At 36.8% G+C, this 21289-nt stretch overlaps 1 protein-coding gene across 1 annotated transcript; it reads left to right on the plus strand.

The window, feature by feature from the left end:
- The first annotated feature begins 886 nt into the window (after positions 1–886).
- Positions 887–12740, plus strand: SLC7A13 (solute carrier family 7 member 13). The gene is given in 8 exon segments (XM_027089779.1): positions 887–955; positions 958–1194; positions 1196–1467; positions 1469–1572; positions 5358–5489; positions 9901–10262; positions 12475–12616; positions 12619–12740. Coding segments are annotated over 8 exon segments (1440 nt in total).
- Positions 12741–21289: the final 8549 nt, after the last annotated feature.

A 21289-nucleotide genomic window follows, 5' to 3' on the forward strand; every position in this document is an offset into this window, starting at 1 on the left:
ACTTCCGAGACAGGGGGTGTGCTCCAAGCTTATGAGGCTTTAGAGATGCTCAGGACAACACTTTGCATTATAGAGTCAACATATATAAGAGCTATTAAGGCTCAGACCTTGCTCAGATGATCAGGATCCTCTTTCCTTCTGTCCATGGGGGTCAGGCCTCATCCTCTACTTCCTGTCCACATCTTTCTGCATGTGACCCAGGAAGCCAGAATGATGGCTGTTTAGGGGACAGGCTTATGTTGCAGGGTCTTTCACTCCCTCACCTTGTTAATTGGTTTCCATGAACTTGATTAAAGGTAAATACTTGGTTTCTTGAAAGCTTGATGGTAAAAATGGGAGGAAGAGGGAGCAGAGTAAGTGAGAGGATAGTAACTGAGCTAATTCCTCAGTGTTCATGGGAGGAAGTCAATGGACACTTTCTTGAGTAGAGATATTTAAGAATAAAAGTATTTTCATACTGTTTAGAGCTGTGGAAGCAACCACCAAAAAAGAACCAAAACCATATATACTTTTAAATGGTTGTTTCCAGAGAAAAGTACTGGGAATATGTTTGGGAAGGAGTGAAGTAGAGCAGGAAACCCCTGCTTTTTGCTGTAATACCCTGTCTTATTGAAATCCTTTTTTCCCATCTGAATGTATTATTTTGATAATAATTTAAAAAACAAGTCAGACTTAAACCCTTCCAAGGAATCTTACATTATTTTACTTGGATGCATCACATATATTTTGTCAATGATTGAACATAGGCTATATTTAACAACGGTGTAAAAAAAGGGCAGCACTCTTTTATTTCAGAGAATCCATGAACATCCTTTCCAGCAACATAGGCAAGAAAATTCAGAAATTATAATCTATATAAATAAAATTTTAAAATTCTTCAATTACAATGGATGCAGAGAGGAAGATACAGCTCAAGAGCGTATTTGGATATTCTTGGGGCACAAGTTTTTTAATTAATATAATTATGTTAATTTAATTGGAGCAGGCATTTTTGTGGCCCCCAAAGGGGTATTGAAGTACTCGTGCATGAACGTGGGGCTCTCCCTGTGCATCTGGGCTGGTTGTGCCTTATTGCCCATTATGACCTCTCTGTGCTCCGCAGAGATAGGTATAACCTTCCCATGCTGTGGAGTTCACTACTATTGTCTGAAGAAATGTTTTGGCAACTTGATCTCTTTCCTGAACCTCTGGAATAACCTTGTTTCTGGGGCCAGGGCTAGCTGCCAGTCAGTCTCCGCTCCTCACTGGGTACAGCATCCAGCCTTTTCCTCCCAGCTGCTGTGCTCCAAAGCTGCCAAAGAAATGTCTGGCCCTGGCCATATTGTGGATTGTGGGAATCCTGAATTTTCGTGGTGTGAAAGAGGTGACTTGGCTTCAGATATCCAGCACCGTGCTGAAAATGGCCATACTCGGCCTTATTTCCCTAAGTGGAGGAGCGTTGCTGGTGAGAGGGAGGAAGCAGAATCTAGAACTCCTTCGGTGCTGAGTTTCCAGAAGCCTCCCAGTTTACAGAAGCTGTCTTCCAAGGATATTTTTCATATTCAGGTGGAGGATACTCTATGTATATAGCAGGTAACCAACAATACCTTGAGAAAAAGAGTCTCAAGCCATGACTTATTGCACGCCATGTGAAATGCACATCTTTTATTATATTTTGTGTTTCATTTAAAATAAATGATTCAATCTATTTTTTCTTCCTTATTATTTTCTAAATCAGATCAAGATATGCCAGCTCTGCACTTATCACCTACTCTTAATTTTTCCCACAGTTATTCCAAGTATTTATTTTCTTGAATAACTTCTCTTTTTCAGCTTTCTATTCCGGGACCACAGATATGGGACCTCCATGTCAAACTAGTTTTTATTCTATTAATGGATGAATTCTCAGGCTGTGGAAATACTCCCCTTCCATGAAACCGTGAATCCAAGAATAATCCAATGCAGACTATGTTTGTGTTATGGGTGGGTAGGTGCGACACACTCAGGCTTTTAAGTATTTTTAAAAAGAATAGAATCATAGATATCCTTGATTGCTCTAAGGCTGGACTTAATACTCTTCCCTTCAACATCAGGACAAAAGTTTTCTCTCCACTTTCAAAGTCAGTCTCTTCCCTTGAACTCTACCTGTATCCTTTCCCTCTCACCTCCTCAGGAAACTTGCACACTTATTTCATGTTTCTCAAAGTCAACCATTTTATCAGTGTTTTTCTTTGACATTTAAACACGAAGAGACGCTCTACTATTGAACAAATTTTTCCTTTAATCTTAGTACCCCCGTAGTGACTGATGTGTCCATCATTCATTAAATCACTCGATCAGCAGATATGTTTTTAAACACTGACTATTTTTAAAGTACTGTATTAGGGCCTGAAGATGAGTAAGATGTATTCTTTACCCCAAAGAGGCTTATAGTCTAGTAGAACTGGCAATACCTAGATTTTGGCCTGACTTCTGCCACTTACTAGCTTGGCAAGTATCTTTAACTCTCTGGACTTATTTTTTTTTTTTCTCCTTCATTTGAAAAATGGACATTATCACTTAAAATCACTATAATTCTGTGCCTTATGAGCAAATAATGGCATGATAGTATTTAATAAGTGGCTACAAGGGAAAAATATAATTACTATGGAAATTCAGTGGAAGGTAAAATCACCTTTTGCTGTGTCATCAAGTGGAAAAGGTAGCAATTCTCATTGAATCCAAAAAGTTCTAGCAGTAGAAAAATCTGAGTGAAGCTGTGGAGACTAGAAGTGTGCAGGTGTGTATAAGACATGGCACACAATCTTGGGTGACTGCAAAAATGCTTTCCACCTGATGGGCTTTATGATAGATACGATTGCTAAGCCCAGCACCTCGAGAGAGGAGAACAAGATGGCATAGGACTGGAGACAGATGACTGGAGAATGCCAACTTTTAGGCAGTATGTGGAGAAAGAGGATCTGCTGAAGAAGCCAGAGGAAGTTTAGAGAATTATGAAAGAAAATCGCCATGTTTCCAAAAGGAGGTGAAATCAACATGGTGAAATGCTTCAGAAATTGAAGAGTGTGAGAACTGATCAGAAAAAATTTTAAGAGGTCATTGGCGAATTTTGAGCATGAGAGGAAATTTGGCTTTGAATTTAAAAGTGAAGTATTGAGAAAAGAAAGCTATAAGAGATTAGTCTTTTATGGGTAAATGGGTCACTGCAATTTGAAAGGTTAGCATAATGAGAAAAAATTTCTTTTTCCTCTCTCATTTTCTCTCTCTCTCTTTTAAGGATAGAAGAGATATCTTTGGTGTCTATCTGTGCCAATTTCATTTTGTTCCATTGCCAAAGATGTTTCATTGCTAGATGACTTTGCTGAAGACAGATTAACAAAATTTGCTAACCTATCAATTATTACAGAATTCTTGAAAACCAGCTAGCAGTAAACAAAAGCTGACGGAATTTCAGTGTATGCTGGGATTGTTAATTCACTTAATAAATTTTAAGTATAACTAACTTTTAAGTAACACTTTTACCAGTAAAATAGTAATTTGTAGGCAGCTGACTTTGCCTACCATAGGAACAGCCATCTTTTAAGTTCAAAACCAAGGATATTCACTACCTGTCTAGCTATTATATTGTATATTATATTGTATTATATTCCTATCCCCTCTGTAACAATCTAATACATAATGAGAAGGAGCAAAAGGCCCAGAGGAAAGTACAGGTAATCCTAAAAAGTAGCCCTTCTGCTTGCCCAAAATCTTTAACTAATAACCATAGTCATTAATAACTTATTAAGTGCTAAGCATTTGATTGGAATTTTATTGTCTCTGTATTTTCCATTTCCCCAATATACAGGTAAGGAAATTGAAACCTTGACAGTCAATAAATTGTCCAGGAGCTCATAAATAGTTAAGTGGTTCAGGCAGCATTTAAATGAGAGTTTTCTAATTCTTTACTCATCAAGTACTTAATCAGCTCATATTTATGTATGCCATGGGCATTACATTCAACCTTTGGGCAGATGCAGATGGAAGGAATCTGACATTTGTCAAAGGACAAATATTTATTAGTCAGAGGGATTTAGCTTTAAGTAACAGAAACCCACACACATTAGCTTAAACTAGCAAAGGGGAACTTGCTGCAAGAATAATGCTGTATTTCAAGGGAGACCTGAGCAACAGGAATTAGGGAAGCTCTAGAACTTAAAAACTAGAGTTATTAGCGGGATTTTTGTGCTGCCATTATGTGCTTTTTTCCTGATTCTCTCAGTTTTGTTGACATATGGTTCAAATTCTTGCAAGAAATCTTCTCGTGTACTGGCAATGATTCGCTTCCAGTGAGTCAGAGGTCTGTGCTTGGTCCTATTACCTATCACCAGGGCACAGAGTCACATTGTGTACACATAGCTATAATGTTCAATTCTTTATGTCAAGGATAATTCTCAGAGAACGGTGAGACTGGGGAAAATGGTGTCACAAATGGGGAAATATTTGAGAATAAGACTATCCTGGAAAATCATTATATATGATGCTAAATCACGTCTTTTCTGCACTTGATATTGGCATAAAGGGAAGGTGAAGAGACTACAGGGAGAGAGTATTTATGACGGACTCTTTTACTCTTTTCACAAATGCTATGAGAATGTATAATAGGACAATTTTGTTAGCCTAGGAGATTTTTAGCTCCTATTTTCCCAGAAGAAGTTATGATTGCTGAAGGAAGGGTAAGTGTCAACTAGGCAATTAGAAAAGGAAAGAACATTCCACGTGAGAGAATGGGCTGAGGGGCAACGATAAGCACGACACTTTTGAGAAACTGAAAGAAGACCAGTGTGCCTGTAACACGGATAGCAAAGGGGATCATCAACTTGTCATATACTGTATTCTCACAGCCCTTTCTCCCTTTTCACATGGACGCTTACCACAGTCACTATTTTAACTTTTCTTTAGGTGATTATTGAATTAATCATAGGTCCTCTTCTTAATCTTGAGCTTCATGTTTGTTTTTGCTCACCACTGTATTCCCACTACTCAAACTCATTACCTAGTACCTAACAAAGGAGACTGAAGACACAGGTAGACTCCGAACCTACAGGGTCTTATGGGCTAAGCTTTCACTTTCATTCTTGTGCATTTCTTCAGAAATTTTACCATCTATGGGGGAAATGAAGACATTAACCCCCTTTTTTTTTCATTTAGCACCAAACTGTGAAGGGAGGGGTGCGTGTAGCAGTTCCTACTGTGTGCGTGCATGTGCGTGTGGTGGTGGTGGTGGCTGGGGCGGATAGGAAGAGTCCAGCCCAACACTTGATACGTGGAGCAATTTTAAAGGTTAATTTAAGGCATAAGTTTTACCAGTTGTGATTTTGCTCTTTTGCATGTTATAGGGGAGCTGAAGAAACCCAGGAAGACAATTCTAAAATGCATATTTATTGCATTCCCTCTGGTGACTATTGTTTATTTACTGGTTAATATTTCCTACCTGACTGTTCTGACACCCAAGGAAATTCTCTCTTCAGGTTTGTACGTAAATAACTAAGGCAATAAATAATAATAAGGACAGTTCTGGTCCTTTTAGCGTATGTATGTATCATTTTACCGGTTGAGACTACTGTTTGCTTTTCATTATTTTATAGAGAATCAACTTGTAATTTTCGAAAATAACAGAGGGGCCAAAGAGCATGATTTGTCTTAGAAATGAGTTTCACACTTAAGCATGGTAATGTGTTTTCTGATAATATGGAAAAGTATATATAATGATGGCGTATGGTGCAGACTGGGTTCAAAATGTTAGTATTCCTTTCATGATCTCTTCTCATCAGAGTGACACTGTGTAATCAGTGCTTATAATATATATAATATGTATATTATATCTACTAAAAATTTCACAACATGAATTTTCCAAATGTTCTTCTAGGTGACATAAAGAATGATAAACTTGAAATGTAGGACATTAGCAGTTAAAAGAATAGATGCTAATGGTCAACTGATATACATAGTTAATATGATTAATATGTAATATAATGTTGTTATTTACCATAAATAACTCTTAAATTTATAGTGGCAAAGGGCCCTGAACATATTGGAAATTTGACTAAAAGATAACTATTTTAGGGTCCTAGTTGTAGAATAAAAAATGAAAGAATAGGAAAATATTAAGGAAATAAACATATATTTAAAAATGAGTAACAGATTCAAGGAATAAAAGGAAATTTGGAAAGAAATGAGGAACAGGAAATATGAAAGACAAGCAATTTCCTCAAATCAGCATTAAACGTTGAGTTATCAGCCAGTACTTTTGGGACTAATGTCTTTTGAGTAGCTATTACTGTTTTGGTAAATCTTTGGGGCACTGGAAATAAATGTAAGGGAGGTTTAATATAAAAGTCCTAACACACTTTGCCTCAATTCTTGTGTTACTGCCATGTAGGAAGCTGCCATATGCATGGTATCAGTGTTGCTTCATAGTGGTCTATCTCTGTTAGGGAGCTGTACACTAGAAATAGTCAAGATTCTGAGTATTTGTGGGAACAAACCAATTGCTAAATTGGACAAAAACAAGTAATGATTTATTAACTACTCTGATTATGTAGAAAATAAATTTATGAAGCTACGTACAGGTGTGCTCAGGGCTGTTGGTCTGCTGGCTCAGCCGTAATGGCTCACTGAAGCTGGCATCTGTTTTGGCCAGTGCTCTGGCCATACTCATTGTTAAAAATGATGAATATCTCTTCTGGTGTGTCATAACAGTTGCAGCATTTTTGTGGGCGGTATACTAGTTTTGGCATGTATGGAAGACACATGAAGTGTTTTGACTATAATTGATACAATTCTTTTAGACATATCATCCTTAGATGTTTAAATTCTGAAATAATATTTTTGATTTCAAATATCTACCTTTTATGTATTATGAACTTACATTAAGGAAATAATCAGAGCTATACATGAAAAATGTATGTACAGGGACAATCATCATAGCATTACCTATGAAAGCAAAAAATTAAGGACCACCAAAATATCCAATAAATTTGAAATAAATAAATAATTTATAGAAATGTATATAATAGACCATCCTGAGATTTTTCAAAGATCATATTTTTGAAGAATACTTAAAGTAAAAAGACTGTTTATAATGTAATAATGAGAGCAAAGGCAGGATTTATATTACAATATAAAACAGAAAATATCAATAACTAATTAATAATGACCTGTTGGAATGATATTGAGGGTGATTTTTGTTTATTCTTTACTAAATTTTCCAAATTTTCTTTAATGAACGGCAAAATTTATATAGTAGGAGAAAAAATTATAAGCAAAAGAAATGGATTCCTAAATTAAGGAATTGTAAGGATTAAGGAGTGAATGTTTTCAAACAAATGGGTATATTTAAAAGACATGAAAAACTACAAAGGGATATAGACCATCTAGGATGTGTGTGTCTTTCTTAGAAGAAAAAATAGAGTAAGTTCTACAGCACAGTAGGGGAAGCCTGTCCCTCTACAATGAGGTTTGTGGAAATGTCATAGTGAGGAGTACAGGTTCCTGGCTTTTTCAGCCTGAGGATTTCAAAGTTCCTGAAAGCCCTGCTAACACACCGTTGACAAGGTTGCTCCCACTTGGTGTTCTTGAGGGTTCCGTGTCATACTTGAAACTAGAGACTATTGGCATAGGAAAAGATAATCCAAAAGAGTAAGTACATTGTCTGGGAGCAGAGGCTAAGAAGGTTTCTTTGACCAGAAGCAGCCTGCAGATAACTGGTCAACCAGGCGTGATTAAGTACTTTGAGAGGAAACTGAAAATGTTAGAATCACTTACTAGTAAATTGGTACAATCATTTTTGGAGGGTAATTTTGTAATACCTAGCTTATTTTAAAAAGTATATACCTTTTGACTCACAAATCCCACTTCTAAGAATTTACTCTCAGAGGAGAAGTGCACCAACACCTGAGGGCACAAGTGTGTTCATTAAAGAACATTTTTAATTAGTAAAAAATTGAAAATAACCTAAAAATCCACCAATATGGAAATAGTAAATAATTTAAGTTGCAGTTATATAATGGAATACTGAAAAAGTTTAAAGATAATTAGATGGATGTATATGTATTAATATGATCAAGATATATTGGAAGGTGAAAAAAGCAAGATTAACCATGCAGGAGCACACACATACACACACACACACACAAATACATATATGTACACATATACATACCTCTCACAGATGCTTATATATGCATAGAAAAGTTATGAAAGAATATCAAAAAAGATGTTAATGGTAGTTACTTCTGGGGTGTGTGAATGAAGGATTGGCAAAGAAAGGGACACATTTTTACTTTATGTGTTTTGGAGCTATTTATTTTACTTTTTATCAAAAGCATTTATAATATAATTTTTTAAAGAAAATAAATAACATAAGGGAAGGAATGACAAAGAAAAAAAAATCAATTGTAAGATAGAGATAAAGATTATGCAGCAGAGCATAATTAGAACTTCCTCTAATTATAACCAACCAGGTTTGAAAAGGATGGGAAATCAAAGGAGAACAATTGCTTCACTACTGAAAAGAAGTATTTCTGAAATGTGTCTGAAAATGGCAAATGTGCAGAGGTATGACTGTTCAGGAGGAATAACCAACAATACCTTATTTAAAATGAATATTAAGTGAGGCAGGAGACGTTTTAAAACAAGACCCAATATTATAGAATAGCATTAAAGAGAATAGTGAAAAGAGCACTTGAGGCTATTTGAAAGGGCTTTAAAAAATAGACTTTAAAGAACAGGAACCACTGATGAAATTTCAATTTCATCATATTGAAAAAATTGTACTGTTTGTTATAAGCCAGTATGTTGACGTGCTGGAGGCTCTCCTGGAAAACAACTTTGCCATAACCCTGGAGGACCCCTACCCCCAGGGACACAAGATTGTGTTGCACTCTTTCCACTGAAAAACTGAGAATTTTTTTTTCTGAGTCTGAATGATCTATCCTAGCTTATATATCCTACATAATATGAATTGGATTCAGATAGATTCATAGATAGTGGATAATTGTTTTCACTGATGCCTTTTATATCTACTGACTTATACTGAATTAGCATTCATAAGATCTCTTCACCTTTAAGTAAAAAAATCTCAATATTCTCTAAAGATTGGTCAATACCAAGGTTTCTCAATCTTAGCACTAGACATTTTGGACCATATCATTTTTTGTTGTTTTGTCCCATGCATTGTAGGATATTTAGCATCTTTGGCCTCTACCCACTAGATGACAGCAGTAACCTCCTACCTCCTCAGTTGTGACAACCAAAAATGTCTCCAGACTTTGTCAAATGACCCCTGAGGAGCAAAACCACCTCCCCTGAGAGCCCCTGGTCTATAGTTTAGGCTAGTGCCCAGAAGTCGTAAGTAATTTAATCTGTGTGTAATTTATTTTCCCTATCTATATGGTTTATTTTTATTTCTGTTAAGTATTTCAAATTGCACCATGATATGGGAACTTTGTGAGTCTTATTCCTGTGTCAGCAGCATTGCACTGTGCTTTTTTTTCACTCTGACTGTAATTATCAGTACTCTGTAAACTAGTTTTAGTTTAAGCACTCACTCAATCATCCATTCAACAAAATCAATTTATTTCACAAGTATCATTGAAAATTTACTCTATGTCTGTCACTGAATGAAGTAGTTTTATAGAAAGTAAATGATCTTTGCCTTCAAAAAGTGAAATTCCTTGTCTGTTGGGGAAGACATAAAATAATAACTGGTTTGACAGAGCTAAAATGGACACATGCATAAGGAATTAAAGTGTGAAATTAAATGAAATTCAAATTTTTAATGACTTTTTAAATGTCCTCCTTTTTTAAAAAATAATTTTAAAAGTTTTATCATTATCTTTTTAAATACATTTTCTTCTGTGTGTTCTGGTTTTTCTGCAGATGCTGTGGCTCTCACATGGACTGATAGAGTTATCCCCTCATTAACATGGGTTATTCCTTTTGGTATTTCTGCCTCATTATTTAGCAACCTTCTGATTAATGTATTTGAATCATCAAGAGTAATATACATTGCAGGCCAAGAGGGCCAGCTGCCTTTGTTATTTAACGTGCTTAATATTTACTCCTCTCCATTTATGTCTGTGCTACTACTTGTCATTATGGTGTCCATCGCGGTTGTCTTGACAAACCCAATTGATTTGATAAACTATCTTTATATTGTAGTTTCTATTTGGTCTGCTTTATCAATGACAGGAATACTAAAACTGAGATACCAAAAGCCCAATCTACCTCGACCTTATAAGGTAAAAGTGAGTTTTCTAATTTTTTTCTGTGTGAAATCAAAGATACTGGGTGTAAATGTATTGGAAGACTATATTCAGAATGTCTACAAGTAGATCTTTTTATTACTAACAAATTGTGAAGCATGTACAGATAATTTGGTCTTAATTTTAATTTTTATTGGGTAGATTTTACTCAATATAAAATCTCTCAGGTTCTGTTTGGTTTATTAGAGAGAAGGATAGTCCTCTGGACTGTCAGACAAATCATTATGAGTCTTTTCAGCAGAGATTACTTTGTTTAGTTCTGTAGCTAGCTACCACTGCATACCAGTATCTTCCACAGTCAGGGTCAGATTTTGCAGGCGGGAAATAAGAATAGGCAAGTGCTGCTGTGGGGTCACGAGTTATAGCATCTCCTGTCCTGAAACGTCAGCTTAACTTGATCACCAACAAATTCCATCCTTTCACTTCTACTTACATTTAAACTTACTTTCGGTCTGGATGAAGAAGAGTTTCACAGGAGTGCTCTTTAATCATAGAAAAGGAAAGAAGAAAAAACTGGACAGCATAAGGAAACTTGGAGAAAGGTGGCCTGATGCTTTGATTATCAGAATAGTAAAACAGGCTTGGTTGGCTCAGCATCATGTTAAAAGCTTTGCTTGGATTATCAAAATTATTTCTCTCAGTAATACAGAAGATGGATACTAGTGTTATCCCCATTTTACAGATAAGGAAATAGGTTTATAAAAGTTGTCACTTGCCCAAGGTCACACAGCATGGAGTGGAGCCAAGATTCAAATCTAGGCAGTCTCTTTAGGATGTTTGTCTCTCACTAAGTACAAAATATAAGAAAGAACTCTGGGAGGAAGCAACATTCTAATCATCAGCTTTGGTTGGCTTACAACCATCTTTTCTTTTCAGTTCCTTCTACTTCCATCCAGCCATCCCCTAATAATATCAATTATTGAGAAGCCACTATGATTTGAATACCTTGCTAGGTATTCTGGGTGCAGAAAGGAATAAGACTTGGCTTCTGCATTCAGGCAGACTATAATCTAGACAGTCAGATGAACCAAAACCATAGTATGAGCATTGCTACGTGGTGGCCTCCAGAGTATGCTCAGAGAGTACATAGGGAAGGGGAATATTCTTGTTTTTTAATCACTGATCCTCAGTGTCTTCAGACCTAAAATGGGAATAAATAATGCTTACCTCCTAAGAATGTGGGATGTATTAAATGAGCTAAGGCATGCAAACAATACAGAGCCACATTGATAGTTATTATTATTTATATTATTATTTGATATTCATTTGCATCAAAAAGGAAGGCAAGAGTAACCATAGCGTTAAGTGCTTGAAATTTGTCTCTAATGCCCACATGAATGCTCTTCTGTCCTCTCTCAGTTTTTGGATAACTGATGGTAAGCTCTGAGATGATAGGTTATCTTTCTCAGGGGTATTTTACCAATTAAAAGGAGTTTCTTAATGATTTAAACCCCAAATGAGTGACACTCTAATTAAAGGGTTTAATAAATTGTGACTAGCTGTGTTATACTTTGGAGGTATAGATTCATATCTGTCTCTTAAATGTATTGTAAAAGTGACTGCCTACTGAATTTTCTCCCTAGGTAGGGTAATGTTTGGTGCAAAACACTTGCAATACTAACACAAAACAAGTGCCAAGGATAGGGATTCAAGGTTTTTGGCCAAAACAGAAACCAAAAAAATCCACAAAAAATAAGGAGAATTGTTTTGGCAAAGTTTTTATTTTGATTTGTTTTGTTTTTAATATACTGAGCCTACAGAGCCATAATATTTACCTGTCAATATCTACTTGAGCAGCAGAGGGTCTGAGGATACTCTGTGTTATTGAGATGAATTTCCTACTGCCTTGAGATATTTTTCTGGGAAAATTGTTTTGACTTCCTTTGGGCCTTAGGAACTCCCTCTTAAAGAACTCATGCCTTCTAGACCAGAAGATGTTTATCCTACCGGCAAATGGTCATGATTATTTTCACTCACGAACAGTCAAATGCTAGATGTTCATTCCCTACAGCCAACACCCTAACAATAATTTTCAACATCTTAAACAGTAAGCCAGGTTTCTCTAAACTCATGGATAATTTAACCCATTTTCTATCAGTAGCTTATATCTTACTTTTTGTTTATGTAAATATGTAAGTACCTTAAATGGGTTTTAATATCTAATTTTAAAAAAAATTGCTCTTTTCAGGTGTTTTTGCCATTTCTACTGGTAGCAATAGCTATCAGCCTGTGCTTGGTTTTGATACCTTTGGTGAAGTCTCCACATATGTATTATATCTATGTGTGTCTCTTTATTCTCAGTGGACTTCTGTTTTATATACCTTTAATATATCTAAATTGAGGTTGCTTTGGTTTGAGAAGATGACGTGTTATTTACAATTGCTGTTTAATATTTGCATCCCTGAAGTGTCTGATGAACAGATGTCAGAAGTAAAAGTAGGAACTGTGAAATAAAATAGCCTTCTAAAAACACACCAAGTTCCAAATAAAGATTAAGCACATAATGGAACATTAATGATAAAGTACCTATGGTAACTTTCTTTCTCAAATGAGATGATATATACAGAAGTACACAGGACAGTACCTATCTTTAAAACTCACACAGAAATTGTAATGTGTAATGAAAGCTCTGTTGTTTTGCAGAAAGCTTAAGTCTTGGTTTGCATTGATATATTGCTGATGTCTCTCCCATTCTTCCATTTTTTCTACACCCCACCCCTTCTTTACTGAAGTTGTGGTTGTCTTGTAATAAAAGTTAACAATTAAAAATAAAAAAGCATGGGAGTTCCCTGATGGTCTAGTGGTTAGAATTCAGTGTTTTCACTGCTGTGGCCCGGGTTCAATCCCTAGTCAGGGAACTGAGATCCCACAAGCGATGCTGTATGGCCAAAAATAAAAAATAAAATAAATAAATAAATAAAATAAAATTAAAACGCATTCTCTTCAACTTTCCTGAGTCCTTCTTTTGGTGCTGATTTGAATATAGAAAACAACCCATTTGGAGAGGGGGCGGAGTCAAGATGGCCAAGTAAGAGGATGTGGAGTTCACGTCTCCTCACAAGTACACAAGAATGCATCAGAGCAATTCTTGCAGAGCACCTACTGAGCACTAGTGGGGGACCTCAGACACCCACGGGGACTGGAAGAATCTCTGTGCAACTGGGTATGATGTGGGAGGGAAGGAGGGGGGCAAGAAAAGTGGAGGTGGGACAGGACAGGCGCCCCTGAAGTGGGGCTAGGGAAGAAAAGAGATTCCCACACTCAGAGGGCCCCATTCATGGTGAGGGGATCAGTGGGGACAGAGAGGGACCTTCAGGGGATTGCGAGATCAGAGGGGAATGTGGCAGCTGGTCTGTAGAGGGCGGGACACAGTGGGACCTATGTGTATGGTCTGTGTCACAGCACTGTGCACCTCAGCCTGAGTTGTGTGTCTCCTGGTGGAGAGGAGGGCTGGGTACCGGAGAGTGAGGTTTGGAGGGTGGACCTGGGGAGGGGATGGCTGTTGACGGTGGGGAGGCAGCCTGGGGCAGCAAGAGGGAAGGGCTCCACAGCCGGGAAGGTTGGCAGAGGAAGACCGGGCCACCAGAGAAGTCGGGTAACATTGTTAATTGGTGAGCAAAGGGCAGTGCTGCCATTGCATTGCCCTTCCCCACCTGCTGACCTGGCCTCCTTGGGCAGTGGGCACACCTGAGTGGGCTTGCCCACCCCTCAAGTCAGGGTCTCCTCTACCCACTTGGGCCCCAGTGAGCCTGCTAGGGGCCCAGGTCTGAGCCCTGCTCTGCCAGGGCCTCCTCTGGCTGCACGGGTCCCAGTGGGCCTGAGCACAGCTCCCCCAAAGCCTCCAAGGACCAGGTGGGTCCTGGCAGCCTGCACACCACCCCAACAAAGATTCCTCTGGCCGTGTGTGTCCTGGGCCTGAGCACTGCACCCCTCAAAGCCTCCGAGGGCTGCACAGGCCCCAGGCCTGTGTCCCACCCCCACCAAAGCCTCCTCTGGCTGCATGGGTACAGGTGGGAAGTCTGTGCCCCAGTTGGCCTGTGTGGGCACATGTGCTCTGGGCCAGCTTCAGGAGCAGATGCTGGTGAAAAAAACACACGCAATGGTGGGGCTGACACAATGGGTTCAGAGACCTACCTAAAGGTCTTGGAGGGCCTCCTGGGGAAGTGTGGGTTGCACGGAGCTCACCATAGGGGCAAGGGCACTGATGGAAGAGGCACCATGGAATCCTTACTTTTATTTTTAAAATTTTAAAATTTATTATTTATTTATTTATTGATGTTGTGTTTTGTTGTTTCATTTTTATTTTTCCTAACATATTTTTTATTTTTCTAATTTTATTTTATTTTTTTTCTTGTTATTATTCTGCTCTTTTTTGTTGTCTGGTTTTTGTTTTCATTTGTTTTGTGATTTTGTTTTCTGTTGGTTTGTTCTTTTGATATTTTTGTGTTGTTTTGTTTCATAGTGTTTTTATTTTGTTTTTGTCTTTTTAAACATTTCTTTTATTTTTTAATTTCTGTTTTTGTCATTTTCGTGTGTTTGTCTTTGTTCTCTTAGCTTTTCTTTTAGCTTGTCCTTTTACTTTTGTTTTATTTTTTGTTTTCTGTTTAGCTAGTTTTGTTTTTATTATTGGTTTTGGTTTTTGGGCCATCTTGTTTGTTTGGGTGTCTTCTGGTTTTTTAATTTCCTTGTGGGTTTTTGCTGTTGTTGTTGTTTGCTTGTTGGATTGTTTTTTGTTTGCTTGGATCTGTTTTTGTTATTTGTCTTGGGTTTTATTTGTCTGTTTTCTTTTCTTTTTTTGTTTGTGTGTTTGTTTGTTCAGTTTTGCTTTATTATTTGCCTTGGGCTTTGTCTTTATTTATTTTTTTGCCTTGTGGCTTCTGGGGTCTTGGTGTCCAGGTTGGCAGTCTGACCTGAGCCCCTGTGGTGGGAACACCAAGTCCAAGACACTGGGCTAACAGAGAACTGCAGGCCCCAGGGAATATTAATCAGTGTGAGCTCTCCCAGAGCTCCTCATCTCATCTTGGCACCAAGACATGGCTCCACCAAACTGCCTGAAAACTCCAGTGCTGGATGCCTCAGGCCAAACAACCAGCAAGACAGGAACACAGCCCTATCCATCAAAAAAAATGAGATGACAGAAAAATACATTAAACATGAAGGAGCAAGGTAAAAACCTATAAGACCAAATAAATGAAGAGGAAATGGGCAATCTACCTGAAAAAGAATTCAGAGTAATGGTAGTAAAAATGATCCAAAATCTTGGAAATAGAATGGAGGCACGGATCGAGAAAATACAAGAAATGTTTAACAAGGACCTAGAAGAACTAAAGAATAAACAAAAAGTGATGAACAACAAAATAATTGAAATGAAAAATACACTAGAAGGAAACAATAGCAGAGTAACTGAGGCAGAAGAATGAATAAGAGAGCTGGAAGATAGAATGGTAGAAATAACTGCCATGGAGCAGAATAAAGAAAAAAGAATGAAAAGAAATGAGGACAGTCTCAGAGACCTCTGGGACAATGTTAAACACACCAACATTCAAATTATAGGGGTCCCAGAAGAAGAAGAGAAAGAGAAAGTGTCTGAGAAAATATTTGAAGAGATTATAGTGGAAAACTTCCCCAACAAGGGAAAGGAAATAGCCACTAAAGTGCAAGAAGCACAGAGAGTCCCATACAGGATAAACTCAAGGAGAAACACACAGAGACACATTAATATGCATCTAATCAAACTAATCAAAATTAGTTTGATTAATATCAAACTAACAAAACTTAAATTCAAAGAAAAAATATTAAAAACAGCAAGGGAAAAGTAATAAATAACATACAAGGGAATCTCTGTAAAGTTATCAGCTAATTTTTCAATGGAAACTCTGCAGGCCACAAGGTAGTGGCAGAATGTACTTAAAGTGATAAAAGGGAAAAAACTACAACCAAAATTATTCTACTCAGAAAGGATATCATTCAGATTCGATGGAGAAATCAAAAGCTTTACAGACAAGCAAAAGCTAAGAGAATTCATCACCACCAAACCAGCTTTACAACAAATGCTAAAGGAACTTCTCTAGGCAGGAAACACAAGAGAAGAAGAGGACCTACACAAACAAAACCAAAACAATTAAGAAAATGGTAATAGGAACATACATATTGATAATTAACTTAAATGTAAATGGATTAAATGCTCCAACAAAAAGACACAGACTAGTTGAATGGACACAAAAACAAGATCCATATATATGCTGTCTACAAGAGACCCTCTCAGACCTAGTGCCACCTACAGACTGAAAGTGAGGGGATGGAAAAATATAGTCCATGCAAATGGAAATCAGAAGAAAGCTGGAGTAGCAATACTCATGTCAGATAAAATAGACTTTAAAATAAAGACTGTTACAAGAGACAAGGAAGGACACTAAATAATGAGCAAGGATCAATCCAAGAAGATATAACAATTATAAATATTTATGCACCCAATATAGGAGCACCACAATACATAAGGCAAATACTAACAGCCACAAAAGGGGAAATTGACAGTAACACATTCAGAGTAGACGACTTTAACACCCCACTTTCACCAATGGAGAAATTATTTAGACAAAATTAATAAGGAAACAAAACCTTTAAAAGATGCAATAGACCAGATAGACTTAACAGATATTTAATTTATAGGATATTCCATATGAAAGCAGAAGAATACAATTTCTTCTTAAGTGCACACAGAACATTCTCCAGGATAGATCACATCTTGGGTCACAAATCAAGCCTTGGTAAATTTAAGAAAACTGAAATATTATCAAGCATCTTTTCCAACCACAATATTATGAGATTAGAAATCAATTACAGGAAAAAAAAACTGTAAAAAACACAAACACATGGAGGTTAAACAATATGCTACTAAATAGCAAGAGATCACTGAACAAATCAAAGAGGAAATAAAAAAATACATAGAAACAAATGGCAATGAAAACATGATGACTAAAGACCTGTGGGATGCAGCAAAAGCAGTTCTAAGAGGGAAGTTTATAGCAAGATAATCTCACGTCCAGAAACAAGAAAAGTCTCAAATAAACAATCTAACCTTACACCTAAAGCAACTAGAGAAAGAAGAACAAACAAAACCCAAAGTTAGTAGAAGGAAAGAAATCATAAAAATCAAAGCAGAAATAAACGAAATAGAAATGAAGAAAACAACAGCAACGATCATTAAAACTAAAAGCTGGTTACTTGAGAAGATAAACAAAATTGATAAACTTTTAGCTAGACTCATCAAGAAAAAAAGGGAGAAGACTCAAATCAATAAAATTAGAAACAAAAAAGGAGAAGTAGCAACTACACTGTAGAAGTACAAAGGCTCATAAGAGACTACTACAAGCAACTCTATGCCAATAAAATGGACAAACTGGAAGAAATGGACAAATTCTTAGACAAGCACAACCTTCCAAGACTGAATCATGGAGAAATATGAGATATGAACAGACTGATTATAAGTAATGTAATTGAAACTGTGATTAAAAATCTTCTAACAATCAAAAGTCCAGGACAAGATGGCTTCACAGGAGAATTCTATGAAACATTTAGAGAAGAGCTAATACCCAACCTTCTCAAACTCTTCCAAAGAGTATAGAGGAGGGAACACTCCCAAGCTCATTTGATGAGGTCACCAGCACCCTGATACCAAAACCAGACAAAGATATCACACACAAAAAATATTACAGACCAATATCCCTGATGAACGTAGATGCAAAATCCTCAACAAAATACTAGCAAACAGAATCCAACAGCATATTAAAAGGATCATACACCATGATCAAGTGAGATTTATCCCAGGGATGCAAGGATTCTCCAATATACGCAGATCAATCAATGTGATACACCGCATTAACAAACTGAACAATAAAAAAATATGATCATCTCAATAGATGCAGCAAAAGCTTTCAACAAAATTCAACACCCATTTATGATTAAAAAAAACTCTCCAGAAAGTGGGCATAGATACCTCAACATAATAAAGTCCATATATGACAAACCCACAGCCAACATCATTCTCAATGGTGAAAAACTGAAAGCATTTCCTCTAAGATCAGGAACAAGACAAGGATACCCACTCTCACCATTATTATTCAACATAGTTTTGCAAGTCCTAGCCCCAGCAATCAGAGAAGAAAAAGAAATAAAAGGAATACAAATTGGAAAAGAAGAAGTAAAACTGTCACTCTTTGAAGATGACATGATACTATACATAGAAATGCCTAAAGATGCCACCAGATTTATGTTATAGAGTGTTCTGCCTATGTTTTTCTCAAAGAGTTTGATAGTTTCTGGCCTTACATTTAGGTCTGTAATCCATTTTGAGCTTATTTTTGTGTATGGTGTTAGGGAGTGTTCTAATCTCATACTTTTAGATGTAGCTGTCCAGTTTTCCCAGCACCACTTATTGAAGAGGTTGTCCTTTCTCCACTGTACATTCCTGCCGCCTTTATCAAAGATAAGGTGGCCATATGTGCGTGGGTTTACCTCTGGGCTTTCTATCCTGTTCCATTAATCTATATTTCTGTTTTTGTGCCAGTACCATACTGTCTTAGTTACTGTAGCTTTGTAGTATAGTCTGAAGTCAGGGAGCTGGATCCCTCCACTCTGTTTTTCATTCTCAAGATTACTTTGGCTATTCGGGGTCTTTTGTGTTTCCATACAAATTGTGAATTTTTTTTGTTCTAGTTCTGTGAAAAATGCCAGTGTTAGCTTGATAGGGATTGCATTGAATCTGTAGATTGCTTTGGGTAGTAGAGTCATTTTCACAATGTTGATTCTTCCAATCCAAGAACATGGTATATCTCTCCATCTATTTGTATCATCTTTAATTTCTTTCATCAGTGTCTTATAATTTTCTGCATACAGGTCTTTTGTCTCCTTAGGTAGGTTTATTCCTAGATATTTTATTCTTTTTGTTGCAACGGTAAATGGGAGTGTTTTCTTGATTTCACTTTCAGATTTTTCATCATTAGTGTATAGGAATGCCAGAGATTTCTGTGCATTAATTTTGTATCCTGCTACTTTACCAAATTCAGTGATTAGCTCTAGTAGTTTTCTGGTAGCATCTTTAGGATTCTCTATGTATAGTATTGTGTCATCTGCAAACAGTGACAGCTTTACTTCTTCTTTTCTGACTTGGATTCCTTTTATTTCCTTTTCTTCTCTGATTGCTGTGGCTAAAACTTCCAAAACTATGTTGAGTAAGAGTGGTGAGAGTGGGCAACCTTGTCTTGTTCTTGATCTTAGTGGAAATGCTTTCAGTTTTTCACCAGTGAGGAAGTTGTTGGCTGTGAGTTTGTCATATATGTCCTTTATTATGTTGAGGAAAGTTCCCTCTATGCCTACTTTCTTCAGGGTTTTTATCATAAATGGGTGTTGACTTTTGTCGAAAGCTTTCTCTGCATCTATTGAGATGATCATATGGTTTTTCTCCTTCAGTTTGTTAATATGGTGTATCACATTGATTGATTTGCGTATAATGAAGAATCCTTGCATTCCTGGAATAAACCCCACTTGATCATGGTGTATGGTCCTCTTAAAGTGCTGTTGGATTCTGTTTACCAGTATTTTGTTGAGGATTTTTGCAACTATGTTCATCAGAGATATTGGCCTGTAGTTTTCTTACTTTGTGACATCCTTGTCTGGTTTTGGTATCAGGGTGATAGTGGTGTCGTAGAATGAGTTTGGGAGTGTTCCTCCCTCTGCTATATTTTGAAAGAGTTTGAGAAGGATAGGTGTTAGCTCTTCTCTAAACGTTGGATAGAATTCGCCTGTGAAGCCAACTGGTCCTGGGATTTTGTCTGTTGAAAGATTTTCAATCACAGTTTCAATTTCAGTGCTTGTGATTGGTCTGTTCATATTTTCTATTTCTTCCTGATTCAGTCTTGGCAGGTTGTGCATTTCTAAGAATTTGTCCATTTCTTCCAGGTTGTCCATTTTATTGGCATAGAGTTGCTTGTAGTAATCTCTCATGATTTTTTGTATTTCTAAAGTGTCAGTTGTTACTTCTCCTTTTTCATTTCTAATTCTATTGATTTGAGTCTTCTCCCTTTTTTTCTTGATGAGTCTGGCTAATGGTTTATCAATTTTGTTTATCTTCTTAAAGAACCAGCTTTTAGTTTTGGTGATCTTTGCTATCATTTCCTTCATTTCTTTGTCATTTATTTCTGATCTGATCTTTATGATTTCTTTCCTTCTGGTAACTTTGGGGTTTTTTTGTTCTTCTTTCTCTAATTGCTTTAGGTGCAAGGTTAGGTTGTTTATTCGAGCTGTTTCCTGTTTCTTAAGGTAGGATTGTATTGCTATAAACTTCTCTCCTGGAACTGCTTTTGTTGCATCCCATAGGGTTGGGGTTGTCGTGTCTCCATTGTCATTTGTTTCTAGGTAGTTTCTGATTATCTCTTTGATTTCTTCAGTGATCACTTCGTTATTAAGTAGTGTATTGTTTAGCCTCCATGTGTTTGTATTTTTTACAGATCTTTTCCTGTAATTGATATCTAGTCTCATAGCGTTGTGGTCGGAAAAGATACTTGATACAATTTCAGTTTTCTTAAATTTACCAAGGCTTGACTTGTGACCCAAGATATGATCTATCCTGGAGAATGTTCCATGAGCACTTGAGAAAAATGTGTATTCTGCTGTTTTTGGATAGAATGTCCTATAAATATCAATTAAGTCCATCTTGTTTAATGTATCATTTAAAGCTTGTGTTTCCTTATTTATTTTAATTTTGGATGATCTGTCCATTGGTGAAAGTGGAGTGTTAAAGTCCCCTACTATGAATGTGTTACTGTCGATTTCCCCTATTATGGCTGTTAGTTTTTGCCTTATGTATTGAGGTGCTCCTATGTTAGGTGCATAAATATTTACAATTGTTATATCTTCTTCTTGGATCGATCCCTTGATCATTATGTAGTGTCCTTCTTTGGCTCTTCTAATAGTCTTTATTTTAAAGTGTATTTTGTCTGATATGA

The sequence above is a fragment of the Aethalodelphis obliquidens genome, unplaced genomic scaffold (genome assembly GCF_003676395.1).
Source record: "Aethalodelphis obliquidens isolate GAN/ISIS:26980383/991018 unplaced genomic scaffold, ASM367639v1 scaffold68, whole genome shotgun sequence".
Lineage (NCBI taxonomy): Eukaryota > Metazoa > Chordata > Mammalia > Artiodactyla > Delphinidae > Aethalodelphis > Aethalodelphis obliquidens.